This window comes from Mizuhopecten yessoensis, unplaced genomic scaffold (assembly GCF_002113885.1).
Source record: "Mizuhopecten yessoensis strain PY_sf001 unplaced genomic scaffold, ASM211388v2 scaffold10401, whole genome shotgun sequence".
Taxonomy (NCBI): domain Eukaryota; kingdom Metazoa; phylum Mollusca; class Bivalvia; order Pectinida; family Pectinidae; genus Mizuhopecten; species Mizuhopecten yessoensis.
Genome location: NW_018408528.1, coordinates 383620 through 397151, shown reverse-complemented (window position 1 = coordinate 397151; position 13532 = coordinate 383620). Strand labels below are relative to the sequence as shown.

At 38.2% G+C, this 13532-nt stretch overlaps 2 protein-coding genes across 2 annotated transcripts in view; one reads left to right on the top strand and one right to left on the bottom strand.

Annotated features, from left to right (window-relative positions):
• LOC110460436 (cytoskeleton-associated protein 5-like) overlaps window positions 1-6146 on the top strand; it is a 54915-nt gene extending 48769 nt beyond the window's left edge. Inside the window, exons 43-46 of the mRNA XM_021513325.1 lie at window positions 836-992; window positions 1322-1449; window positions 2182-2256; window positions 2565-6146. Coding sequence (XP_021369000.1) covers window positions 836-992; window positions 1322-1449; window positions 2182-2256; window positions 2565-2675 — 471 coding nt within the window. The 3' untranslated portion in view covers window positions 2676-6146. The remainder of the gene's footprint in view (window positions 1-835; window positions 993-1321; window positions 1450-2181; window positions 2257-2564) is intronic.
• A 4761-nt stretch (window positions 6147-10907) lies between these two features.
• Window positions 10908-13532, bottom strand: part of LOC110460450 (protein fuzzy homolog) — a 159251-nt gene continuing 156626 nt past the window's right edge. Inside the window, exons 10-11 of the mRNA XM_021513352.1 lie at window positions 12704-12836; window positions 10908-12081 (exon numbers count right to left, since the gene is read on the bottom strand). Coding sequence (XP_021369027.1) covers window positions 12024-12081; window positions 12704-12836 — 191 coding nt within the window. The 3' untranslated portion in view covers window positions 10908-12023. The remainder of the gene's footprint in view (window positions 12082-12703; window positions 12837-13532) is intronic.

The window sequence follows — 13532 nt, the reverse complement described above, 5'->3', positions numbered from 1 at the left end:
ATCATTGATGTCAAAATATCGTCTGGAAAAAATAAATATGCACACAAAATGATAATGCAGCTACAACAGGGTAATGGTACCATTACTTAATGATACTGCCGTTAATCCTCTAATTAACCGACGTTCAGCCGACACCTGTATAAACACTATGAACGTGGACCGCAGCCTGTGCCTCGAGACATGTCGACGGCAGTGCCGGTACCTGTGATAAGCAGGTAAAATGTCTGTCGGGCGTGACAGGTCACACCTGCTTGACGAATAGATAAGATTAAAACTATGACCATGAAGGGTCGAGGACAAACTTTTTGTTCGAGGAATACAGGGTATTGGAGGAATAACCGTTGGACTAATCCAGGGTTACTTTACAAGAATATGCACAAACTTGTTCAACATATATATATGAGGGGTATTCGAGTAAACCGAGTTCGAGGAGGTGGGGTTTTACTGTATATTTATTTGTGCTTCACCTAAAGTTTTGGTGCCAATTTGGTGAAACATGACTAGTATTTATCAAGACACCAGTATCATCCTTTATATGCACAACACACGTCTGCTCCATACCTCGGATCATGATGCAATTTTTCATTAACTTAATATCAAATGTCATTTTACACTCACATACATGTCATTACTAAAAACATGTCTCACTTCACTTAATTTAGACCGATTTGCAGAAGTATAACTTAATTAACAGTTCAAAATTTGACTCACAATTTCAAGAGATAACTTCTGGATCAAAAGTCTCCAACTGTCAAGAAAGATAATTATGTAATATTAAGGTTCTTAATTCTCTCTAAAAAAGAGTTAATTCAGATGTGCTTGTTTGATTTCACAGGGCCTGAATGATCTGTATGACTTTAAAAAGAAATACCCAGATGCTGACCTGGAACCATTTCTCAAGAAATCCTCCCAGTTCTTCCAGATGTATATAGAAAGAGGACTGAACAGTATAGAACAGGAGAGGGAGGGGAAACACCCAACATCTGATACAGGTAACACTAGAAAGGGGGCTTAACAAGAGAGGGAGGGGAAACACCCCACATCTGATACAGGTACCACTAGAGAGGGGGTTTAACAGGAGAGGGAGGGGAAACACCCCACACCTGATACAGGTAACACTAGAGAGGGGGTTTAACAGGTGAGGGAGGGGAATCACCCCACATCTGATACAGGTAACACTAGAGAGGGGGCTTAACAGGAGAGGGAGGGGAAACACCCCACATTTCAAACAGGTATTCCTAAGTTGGGACTTCAGTTTAAAATGAAAATTAAGAATATGATCAATGTAACCACAAATTTATCAAGCATTTTTTTTGTACAGGGTATACAAAGTCAGATATCCAGGTAATTAGTAATCCTTCTACCAGTGAATCAACAGAGGAGCCCAATGTTTACCTACAGAGACTACGGGTACTACGTGCCAGGTGTGGCCTGTACAATATTGAGGAGGTAATATATGGTTTGTCACTGTCTGTGTGCCAGATATTTGTTTTTGAAACGGGCAGGTGAACTTATGCCCTGATGTGGCGTATGGCGTCCATGCAGCATAAAACTTTTTTCCGCAGCTTTTAGCAAACTTCAGAATAGCCAAGAGCTTTGGGATCATGATAATTGACCTACAGCATCCTATATGTTCAAATGAATTACATTGACCTTCTCTTAAGGACACAGGTCTATTGTGTTGAAAGTTTTAGGCAACTTCAGATTAACCAAGAGACCAGGGCCCGTATTCATGAAACCGTTCTCATGCTCAAGCATGGATTCTGTGCTCAAACCAACTTTCTTGGAACTCGCTTAAATCATGTCAAACGATCAAAAAGTCAAATGAAAATATTGAAAACCGTTTTCAACCTATTCCTTCAATGATTTTAGAAATCATTGACGAAATAATATTTTTTGATTAATTTATAACGAGAACAAGAAATTCGGCTTGAGCACAATGTCCATGAGAACAATTTCATGAATATGGGCCCTGTTGTCATATTTATCCTTTGTTGCTATAACTGGAAGTATTATTATGTATCTGCATGATATAGCTTGTGTATTATTACTGGTTCATTTTTCTTCAAAATATTTACTAGAGATAATATAATGTGATTAATTCACTCATCAACACCTGTTTTATTGTTGAATATGATGGCTAATACATTTGATAACGATGAAAACATACTGTATTTGCAGCCAAACAACACAAACCCTTCCAAACCTGAGCCTGAAGTTGAGGCCATTCCCTCACAAGATACAGATACAGACATGGTAATGTCACATTTATTCTTCTTCTTCTGAGAATAATTGATTCAATATATATATTTGTATATATGTAAGGACAGTAATCAAGTTTGCATCACTATTTTTTTTCTTTTTGCTAAAATTTCTCCAGGTTTTCCCTGCCTCAAAAGCAATAATATATAAGTGAAGTATTTGGTTCAGTTGCATGGGGGCATGCCTGCCTACCATAATATCCTAGCTTCTTGAAATAAGTAAAGAGACAGAACAAAGACATTAAAATGAAATGTCACATCGATTTGAAAATATCAATTTACTACGATGAACTTTACTTACAGACAGGTGATGCTGCACCCACATCAGATGATCCACCATCTTCCATGACCTCTGCAGACATCTGCGAACTCAAAATGAGGCTTGAACGTATCAAGCGATTAGCCAACAGCTGAGTTAACAGTGGTATCTATGTTACAACTTTACAGCAACTGCCCAGTGTTGCCAAATGCTTTGAATTCCAAAGAGGGCATCTCCACAAGGAGAAGTAACTCTTATGATAAATTAGTGGGAACCAAGGATGAAGAATTGCAACAAGGGACAGATAACTCTACACCAAGTGCAGGTACTTGGTTCTTGAAGACTAAAATGCTGCCCTCAATGTGATAAGTGACTTATGCATCAATGTTGTTATTGATAAACTGACTTTAATTTATGGAAAAGTTTGATTTTTTTTTCTATTTTTGTCTCGCTTTACTCCAGCTTGTGTAAGGCAACTGAAATGCCTGTTGCCAGTGTTGGACACAGTTAACCATGTCTGTACAGGTGATAATACACTTGTTTACATTTAAAGGTGTCTAGAAATGAACTAGACACTAGCATTCTATGTCTGCACAGGTGATGTTGAAATCTGTATATACAAACTATATAGGTAACATGTCCATATGTTTACATTTTATGAAATGAAATGTACAAATACTGTCCTTTTACATGTACTTATGATGTATTCAACTGCGATGTTGTATATAAAAACACTGCCCATGTAATGAAAGCAGTTGCACTTCAATTTTAACTGCAACTTTTCAATATACTGTAAGCTTGTTCTATCTTGATGTGAAAGGCTGTTTTTAGCTCTCACCTGGCCCTTGTGTGCTTGTTAACTTATTGGATACCGTCTGTACTGCTTCTGCGTGTCACAATACTTTCGCCCCAGCAACTATTATACAACCGGAGTTCACATGTTCTTGCTATAACAGGTGGAATTTGTTGGGGAAGACACTTTGTTCAATATGACCGTGGTTACCTCTCCATGGCTATTTTTTCACAACATCAGTTTATTGTTAATGATTTAATTGTCACAACAAAATTCAAAACATAATGATTATTCATCTGGGTTGGCCAGTATACAGTTCCCGAGTGATATGTAAAACTTTGATCGACGATTCCTATGGTTCTCTTCAGTTGGACTAGTCCCAGACTAGTCAGGTGTCACTGGGAGGCTCTGGAGAATTACGGTATTCTAGACATTAATCACACAACTTTGACAGATGTTTTGTAACCTCCATTTGCTAGTTTGTGTGCATAAAGTTTCAGTGTCATTGAAGTCCCAAGATAAGGCATTCATTCAGTGTAGCTTCAGTGTCATTGAAGTCCCAAGATAAAGCATTCATTCAGTGTAGCTTATGCAGTCCATAAATAAGGGAGTCGTGAGGGAGGTTATACGATGTGGGGCCCCAGTGTTTGACCCAGGAGTAAAGTTTTTCCTTTCGTTTTTGCCACTGGTCTACAGATTAATGTTTTTGTTTAATAATTTTAATAATAACTTGAAATGTCACTGGTGATGGTAATTTTATGGTGAAGCCCTAGTTCAATTATGATGACATATTTGGATAAATGGATTTGCCTCCAGAAGAAAGTGACTGAGCTACCACATGCATTTCTGATGAATTCAGTCAAAGGATTCTTGTAGTTGTGTGCAGTGTATCATGTATGCACCATACTAATATTTAATGCATCATTTGTATGCAAACTTTTTCACTGCAATACATAATCCATGAAACCGAAGTAAATTGTGGTAGAACACAGCTTAACTGGAGCACTGCATTTGTAATACGCTGAGGGCCCTAAATGGGGCAAGGTATGATACACCTAGGTCCTAACTAAGGAAATGAATTGTACACTGGGGTCCCTAATTAGGGGAGCGCTGGTAAAGTGACTTGTAACAATGTATGGTACACCTAGGTCCCTAACTAAGGAAATGAATTGTACACAGGGGTCCCAAATTAGGGGAGCGCTGGTAAAGTGACTTGTAACAAGTTTGCAAGGTGTATCTAGTGTTGTTGATACTATTGACTTAACCAAGATGGTGCTTAAGGCGGAGATAAACACCTGAGTATTTAAAGTGCTGCCATCAAACAGGTAAACAACTGTAATGGTCCTCTTATTTTAGCTTTCAAATAACAGGTTTGGAGGATCATTCTGTTGTGATAATCTTAAGTGCTACTGTTTGATATGTAAGACTTAGGCTGATGTATCCAGTGGAAAGGCGGAGGTAGCACAGAAATAATTTATACTGTGATATATGGATACAATTGGACCAGGAGTGGGCCTGTGTTGTTGGCAGAGCTCCACATGTACTGAAATATATTCGAGGGGTCAGCCTCTGTGCTGATCTGGGTTTGTTATTTTATGTTAGGTTCCACCAGCAGTCAGACAATCATACCTATAAATTCTTGGTATTTAGTTTGTCGTTTTCGCAGGATTGTGGATGAACCAGAGTCATGTGACACCTACCGGGTGATGTGCAGGTGAACCATAATTAGTTTGTGTAACAAGTATGTCCATCACCATCAGACATTCAAAACGTCAAGCCTGGTTAAGTAGCTATTTCATTGGCTAATATATACGCACACATGATCATGTTATCACTTCCAACATAAAAGAACATATTAATCAATTTTAAACACTGTGGCTTCCTACACTGCAAATATCATGATAGTAATTTCTGTTACCTAATTTTGTGTATGGTAAATGTATGCCATAGCTATGTACATGCAATATTACCATAAGCCTTTGTAACCATTTTGTTTGAAAATATTCTTTGATATTATACACTGTACTAATGTTCAAATGTAATTACAGAATGCTACTTATCCTCGGGATGTTGTCCTCGGTCCAGTTGTATGGGCATTACTTAATCCTGTATCTCCACCCTATAGATATCGTGAAGTGTTGTACAGGCATTTTAACCCTGTCTCCATGCTTGCTTTGTAATCTATTATGTCCACAATGTTATGTCATGTTTATCAGCATTATAGTAATGATTTATTTTCTGGTGAACTTTCTACTTATTTCCTTCTGTGTCTTCAATCTTTCCTTTCCATCAAGCTTTTCCTGTAGAACGAAATGCTGATGAAATGTAAAAAAGTCAGAAAAAGGTGACCAGCATGGCTTCTGTTAAAGTTTATGTCTTATGTCATATTATTGTACCGTTTAACATGTCTGTAAGTCGACAAACGGGAAGAGTACCAAGTGTATTGGTAACATTGCCCCAGGGCTCTGGAAGTAAAGAGATGGGTATCCGATGAATTGGTAACATGACCCTGAAAATATAGATATGGTTAAAAATTGCATTTATACACTTATTAAAGTCATCAAAGATAACTTCCTTGTTCAAAAGCATAAAAATAACAGTAAAAATGTCCTCATCATGCAAAGAGAATTCAACCTTAACAGGAGGAAATGGAAACCTTTATTAGAATTTTAGTTGATATTATCGGCAAGACTTTGACATAGCCTTATTAGCTCGTTGCATTGGCTATTTCATAAGTGATGCACATGAAACAATATCTCCCAAATCCTCCCCCCCCCTTTCTCTCTCTCTCTCTCTCTCTCTCTCTCTCTCTCTCTCTCTCTCTCTCTCTCTCTCTCTCTCTCTCTCTCTCTCTCTCTCTCTCTCTCTCTCTCTCTCTCTCTCTCTCTCTCTCTCTCTCTCTCTCTCTCTCTCTCTCTCTCTCTCTCTCTCTCTCTCTCTCTCTCTCTCTCTCTCTCTCTCTCTCTCTCTCTCTCTCTCTCTCTCTCTCTCTCTCTCTCTCTCTCTCTCTCTCTCTCTCTCTCTCTCTCTCTCTCTCTCTCTCTCTCTCTCTCTCTCTCTCTCTCTCTCTCTCTCTCTCTCTCTCTCTCTCTCTCTCTCTCTCACAACAATTCAAAAAGTAAGCAAGTTATCTTTATTATACATGGAGGTGTTTCTATGTTGATGGATGGATGTGATAGTTAAGAAACTACGATATTTTGTTGTAAATATGTCATTAAAATATGTAAGCACCTGTGTTCATCTGATGAGAATGTGATGATGATAATGATGATGATGATGATGAAATCAGGTGAAGGATGAGGATGATGACTAAGTGTTATTATGAATGTGTGGATGTGAGTGTGTGAGAATGTGGTTTTGTATACCTGGTATGTAAAATACAATCGTGAAAAAGAAAAAAAGAAAAAAGAAAAAACCCCATTGCCCCTTGGCTCCAGCTTTATGTGATATTGGATTGTAGTACAACATGGATGCATCATGAGTTTGTGAGGGAGAGACAGCAAAATAGCAAGTGAGAGTCGTGGAAGGAAGGTGGAGAAAGAAGAGAAAAAGACATGTTGATACTTCAGTCGGTACAATCACTTCGTGTCATTATAAATATCTTGTCATTTTCGTCCAAACCTATAATTAAGTAATAATGTTAATACTTGCAGTGGTGTCTCAGTTCCTGTGTGTCTATTCCAGTCCGCTTCCTTCACATTATAGCATGAACTGGTCAGTAAATGTGTATATGTCACAGCTTCACTGGCCATGTAGTACATCAAAGCTGCTAGGTACAATTGTGTATCGGACATTGCAGTTAATATTGTATCTTGATGTCTGATCATATGGCCGTATATATCAGAATATTTTCTGATGTATGGCCGTATATATCAGAATATTTTCTGATGTATGGCCGTATATATCAGAATATTTTCTGATGTATGGCCATTTATATCAGAATATCTTACAATGTGTGGCTATGGCAGAATATCTTCTGGTGCAAGTCGTATATCAAGTTATATCTTGTGATATATCGTGGTGTATGCCTATGAATATACTGGAATATCATGTGATGTATGGCCATATATCTTCTGCAGTCATCCGTGTGCTCTTAACTGAATACTCGTACATAGCAACAACTGCTGTATGTATAATGTAATAAATCTACCAATACAATTCTATTGAAACCACTTTAGTTTTGTTTTTTATTTTGTTGTTTGACACCAAATGTTCTAGGTTAAATTAATTGTAGAATTAAAAAAAAAGTTTTTATACATATAATTTAAAAAAGTTTTTATACATATAATTTTGTAACATGATCTGAAAAAAGCTGAAATTACCTGCGTAGAGACAACACCGCGCTGATATGATCGCAAACATTGAAGATAATACAGGGAATACACAACAGCGATTCATGTACGTTTATCAAAATGTGGAACAATGTGACGGAAAGAATCGGCACCAGAGGCCACCCATTTAAGATATACCCACAAGCTTTAACATCTAAAAGGAAGGACTATTTTACAGTCAGAATGGTGAATATTTAGAATAATTTACCAACAGAGGTGGTAAACACACGGTCCTTAAATTCTTTTAAGAATGGACTAGATAAATGCTGGAAAAATCAGGAAATATTATATAACTTTAGAGGACTGATTGAAAGCGGACTTCAGTGTGATACAACGATCAAGTCCAGTGGAGAGGAGGACCTATAGAGATCCAGTACTGGAAACTGACTTTAGTCACTAAGAACTGTCACCATAGGAAAATGGAGAAACCATCATGGACTGTAAGATGGTGTCATTGAAAATTTGACAGTGGTTAAAGAACACTTTATTTGCAGAAGATCAATGTAAATTCTTAGTTACGTGAACAAAGATCAATATTGAACTTTGTGCCAGAGTTATGGCTTTAGCTCTACTTAAAATGAAAACCTGTAGCTTCATTTTCAGATCTCGCATGAAACTGATTTACATGTGTAAAGACCCTGCTGTATACATCCTGACATGACAGTGTGGTATACTTGTATCTATCCTCAGTGAGTGGTTTCTAGAATGTTAGGTCTGAAGTGATAGTTGACTACAGATAATTGGTGTCTAATTGAATTCAGATTTACTCGCCCATTTATACCATGACAAGAACCCTGTACACCGTATAAAGGTCTATGTTGATAGTATGGACAATGTTATTTTAAGATTCCCAGAGAAACCTGCTTTTGTTACTAGACAACAGAAGCATTGCATGTAGATTTCAGCAGTCGTAACATTAACAATGCACTAAAGAGTTATGATCCTCTCACTTTAACCACAAAACCAATTGCTAGTCACGAAAAGCAAACACACTCATGCTACCAGGACTAGCTCGGGGGTCCGTTCTCGTCCCTGAGGACCCATGGTCATAAAAGTACAATAAAGGTTTCTTCCATGTTCTCGGAAGCAGAGGATGTAGAGTGAAATCCTTGATTCTTTCAGGGTCATGTGTCTGTTGCATTGCACAATCTTGCAGCAAATATACCAAGTTGATATTTTATTCAGAAACTGAAGTGGATCTTCAGTGGAAGAAAGACAATGATTTTATTAAATGACTTTGGTAACAATGAACATGATGAACTATAGAAGTAGACAGGATAAAAAGCTGTAAGGGAGAAGCAAATACTGAAAGTGATGCATATTGCAAGATATTTGTTTGGTGTAGAAGCAGTGGCAGAGGTAAATACAAATCGCATTGGATCTGTGTAGACACAAGTTGCACCTGTGTGTAGGATAAACATCACATAGAGTACTGTAACTTATACAGCACTACAGTGAAGCACCTTTATGTAGGATAAACATCACATAGGGTACTGTAATTTATACAGCACTACAGTGAAGCACCTTTATGTAGGGTGAACATCAGCTAGGGGACTGTAACGTATACAATGCTACAGTGAAGCACCTGTGTAGGATCAACATCACATAGGGTACTGTAACGTATACAGTACTACAGTGAAGCACCTGTGTAGGATGAACATCACATAGGGGACTGTAACGTATACACAGCACTACAGTGAAGCACCTTTATGTAGGATGAACATCACATAGGGTAGTGTAACGTATACAATGCTACAGTGAAGCACCTGTGTAGGATGAACATCACATAGGGTACTGCAACGTATACACAGCACTACAGTGAAGCACCTTTATGTAGGATGAACATCACATAGGGTACTGTAACGTATACAATGCTACAGTGAAGCACCTGTGTAGGATGAACATCACATAGGGTACTGTAACGTATACACAGCACTACAGTGAAGCACCTTTATGTAGGATGAACATCACATAGGGTACTGTACCTTATACAGCATTACAGTGAAGCTCCTGTGTGTAGGATCAACATCACATAGAGTACTGTAACGTATACACAGCACTACAGTGAAGCACCTGTGTGTAGGATCAACAACACATAGAGTACTGTAACGTATACACAGCACTAAAGTGAAGCACCTTTATGTAGTATGAACATCACATAGGGTACGGTTACGGATACAATGCTACAGTGAAGCACCTCTATGTAGGATTAACATCACATAGGGTACTGTAACGTATACAGCACTACAGTGAAGCACCTGTGTGTAGGATCAACATCACATAGGGTACTGTAACGTATACACAGCACTACAGTGAAGCACCTGTGTGTAGGATCAACATCACATAGGGTACTGTAACTTATACAGCACTACAGTGAAGCACCTTTATGTAGGATGAACATCACATAGGGTACTGTAACGTATAAAGCACTACAGTGAAGCACCTGTGTGTAGGATCAACATCACATAGTGTACTGTAACGTATACACAGCACTACAGTGAAGCACTTGTGTGTAGGATGAACATCACATAGGGTACTGTAACGTATACAATGCTACAGTGAAGCACCTGTGTAGGATCAACATCACATAGGGTACTGTAACGTATACAGTACTACAGTGAAGCACCTGTGTAGGATGAACATCACATAGGGTACTGTAACGTATACAGCACTACAGTGAAGCACCTGTGTGTAGGATGAACATCACATTGGGTACTGTAACCTATACAGCACTACAGTAAAGCACCTCTATGTAGGATCAATATCACATAGGGTACTGTAACCTATACAGCACTACAGTAAAGCACCTCTATGTAGGATCAACATCACATAGGGTACTGTAACTTATACAGCATTACAGTGAAGCACGTGTGTGTAGGATGAACATCACATCGGGTACTGTTACTTATCCAGCACTACAGTGAAGCACCTGTGTGTAGGATGAACATCACAAAGGGAAACTTTGGCTAAACTTACTGATCGACTCTACACAAAAAAAAATATCATTCAAAATCTTCTGTCAAACAACATTCTCCACCTGTATCTGTTCTCCGTTTAAAGAAAAAAAGACAACCAATAAATACTATCAGGTATTTATTATGAGGTGTTACATAACAAATGCTGTCAAACATTAATGCTTCATTTCTATATTCTAACACAAACCTCTGGCATGAACAGTATAACAATCTACAAAACATTCAATTAACCAGTGGATTTCATGTAACAAAACTTAAAATCTACTGTGTGTCAAACAAACAAAAAGCCAAGTTTTTTTGCTTTATTGAGGATAGATACATTTACAATTTGATCAGAAATTTACAGTTTCTTTATCAAAGATGTACATATATATAAACCATAGTCGATGCATCTCCTCACACTCTTAGACATTTACTCACAGACAGAAAAGACTGATGGACAAGCTATTGACACAATCCATCTTAAGACATATTTAGTGAGAATGCTAACATCAACTGAAATACACTTAGACTTTCAGAGTAATATTTAATTGGTCAGGGCTACAAACAAGAACAGTTAATGTGTAGCCTACCAAACATGTTACCTACCAAACATGTTACCTACCACTCCTGCTTAATGTATCTTATCCCTTTCAACAAACACATAGTATCTAGCAATGATATTGAAATGTGATTGGTGACCAGTAAATTAATGTGGAAAGCACCACTATCCTCGAGTGTGTGTCTTCATCTGTGTGACCTTCGTGACCTTCTCCGTGTCTTTATCACCATCTCTGTCTCCATCTGTGACCTTAACATGTGACTTTCACCTTTCCTATGACATTACAATTGTCTGTGACTTTGTCATCTGACCTCTGAACTTGTTACTGTCCATGTGACATGACTTTCATTCACTTTGCCTCTATCCCTGCCACCTGAATAATCATCTGGACTAATGAGATTATTTTACCTCAAAAGTGAGGAAACCTCGATTTTCTACCACTCTACCACAAATTTCAGCGAAAATAACTTCCTTGATTTAGATCAGTGGTACATGATCATTACTTTAGTGACATCATTTAACCACGTATGTCCCGTTACATCATCACATGCCGATACCGAGAGCTCCTAGGTAAAACTGTACATCAGTAAGTGGTCACATGCCGATACCGAGGGCTCCTAGGTAAAACTGTACATCAGTGAGTGGTCACACGCCAATACCGAGGGCTCCTAGGTAAAACTGTACATCAGTAAGTGGTCACACGCCGATACCAAGAGCTCCTAGGTAAAACTGTACATCAGTAAGTGGTCACACGCTGATACCGAGGGCTCCTAGGTAAAACTGTACATCAGTAAGTGCATGGTCACATGCCGATACCGAGGGCTCCTAGGTAAAACTGTACATCAGTAAGTGGCAGGCTGTCCTCATATACACACATGCCTGTCTTTTGTTAGCAGATCGAGGGTCTTTTGTGTGATTGACCTGAAATACAGATTATATTTCACTTAATCAGGATTATCTACAATTAAAATGCATATCTTACTTAAATTGATTGAAGCAAATTTACGAACACTTCTGCTTTTATCTCTAAAATATTTTTGCCTATTATATCCATAAAAGGTGGGAAAAGACTATAACTTTATTTAATGACATCACCCACATAAGTATCACTTTGAAATTCTTAAAAACAGATATACAGAAATAGCCCACGTGTTTGTAATGTCCTGATCTATTGCCTGAATAATGTAACATTTCAGAGGACTTTTGTTGCAATGACAACTCTACAAGACTCCACTCTTTAATACAAATACTGCTTTGTGAGACATGATTGACAGATATATAGACACGTGAATGGACACAGTCCAACTGACCTTGAAACTTAAAAGCTCTTATGCCCTTGAGACTCCACAGTCCTAGTAACCAGGAGCTTTGGTAGTTCTAGTGATGCTGAAACTGATAAGCCTTAGTAGCCTTGACAATTCTAGTGATGTTCCGATTTGACAGTCCTGGTGACCCAGAGATTTTCTAGCCCCAGTGATCAGTTCTTAGCAAACTTGTGATTCAATAGTTCAAGTTACGCAATGGTTTTGGTGACCGTCATTACCTCATGGCATATGTAGGTATACTGTCAGCGTACAGGATGAAGATCTGGTAGGATCCAGTCTGGGCGGCGTAACACTTGTGTATGTCGGTGGTGATGTAGGTCTCCTGTGGTGTGTGACTGTATTCCCCTGGTCCTGTGTTGTATAGAATACACACTATAGTCATCATCATAGCTCTGACATAAGTATGCTGACATCACAATAATACTTAAAGATAGTTTTAACAATCTATAGAATAAGGAAAACCTGCAATCTTTGAGCTTTATACAAAAGATTAGGATACAGGATTGTAAGAGTTGCCTCCCTTGGGATATAATTTGAACCAAATATGGTATGATGTATATCCCACTACAGAATGAGATATGGTATGATGTATACCCCACTACAGAATGAGATATGGTATGATGTCTACCACAGTTACTTGTTTTATTAACATGCAGTAGGTTATTTTTTACAATATAGCAAGTTATTAATACCATATAGTGGGTTCTGTAAACATCAATATAAACAGAAATTTATATAAAACAAGAGGCCCAGAGGGCCTGTATCTCTCACCTGGATACCTAAGCAATCATGGCAAACTATTCTCCAAATGAGATCAAGGGAATATGCCAGACCCCAAGGCCAATCCTTGTAGCAAAGCTATATTAGATTTTTCATGCCCAGCAATTTTATGTATGGTTATGAGGTGGGGATCTCAACTGTTTCCAAGCTTTGACTCAGAAACTAGGTCCCTAGAGTTGTGGCCAGACCCCAGGATCGATTCTAATATCGTGACTGCATTTGTCTCTTTTTGCCAAGCATTTGTATATATAGTTTTGGGGTGGGGAT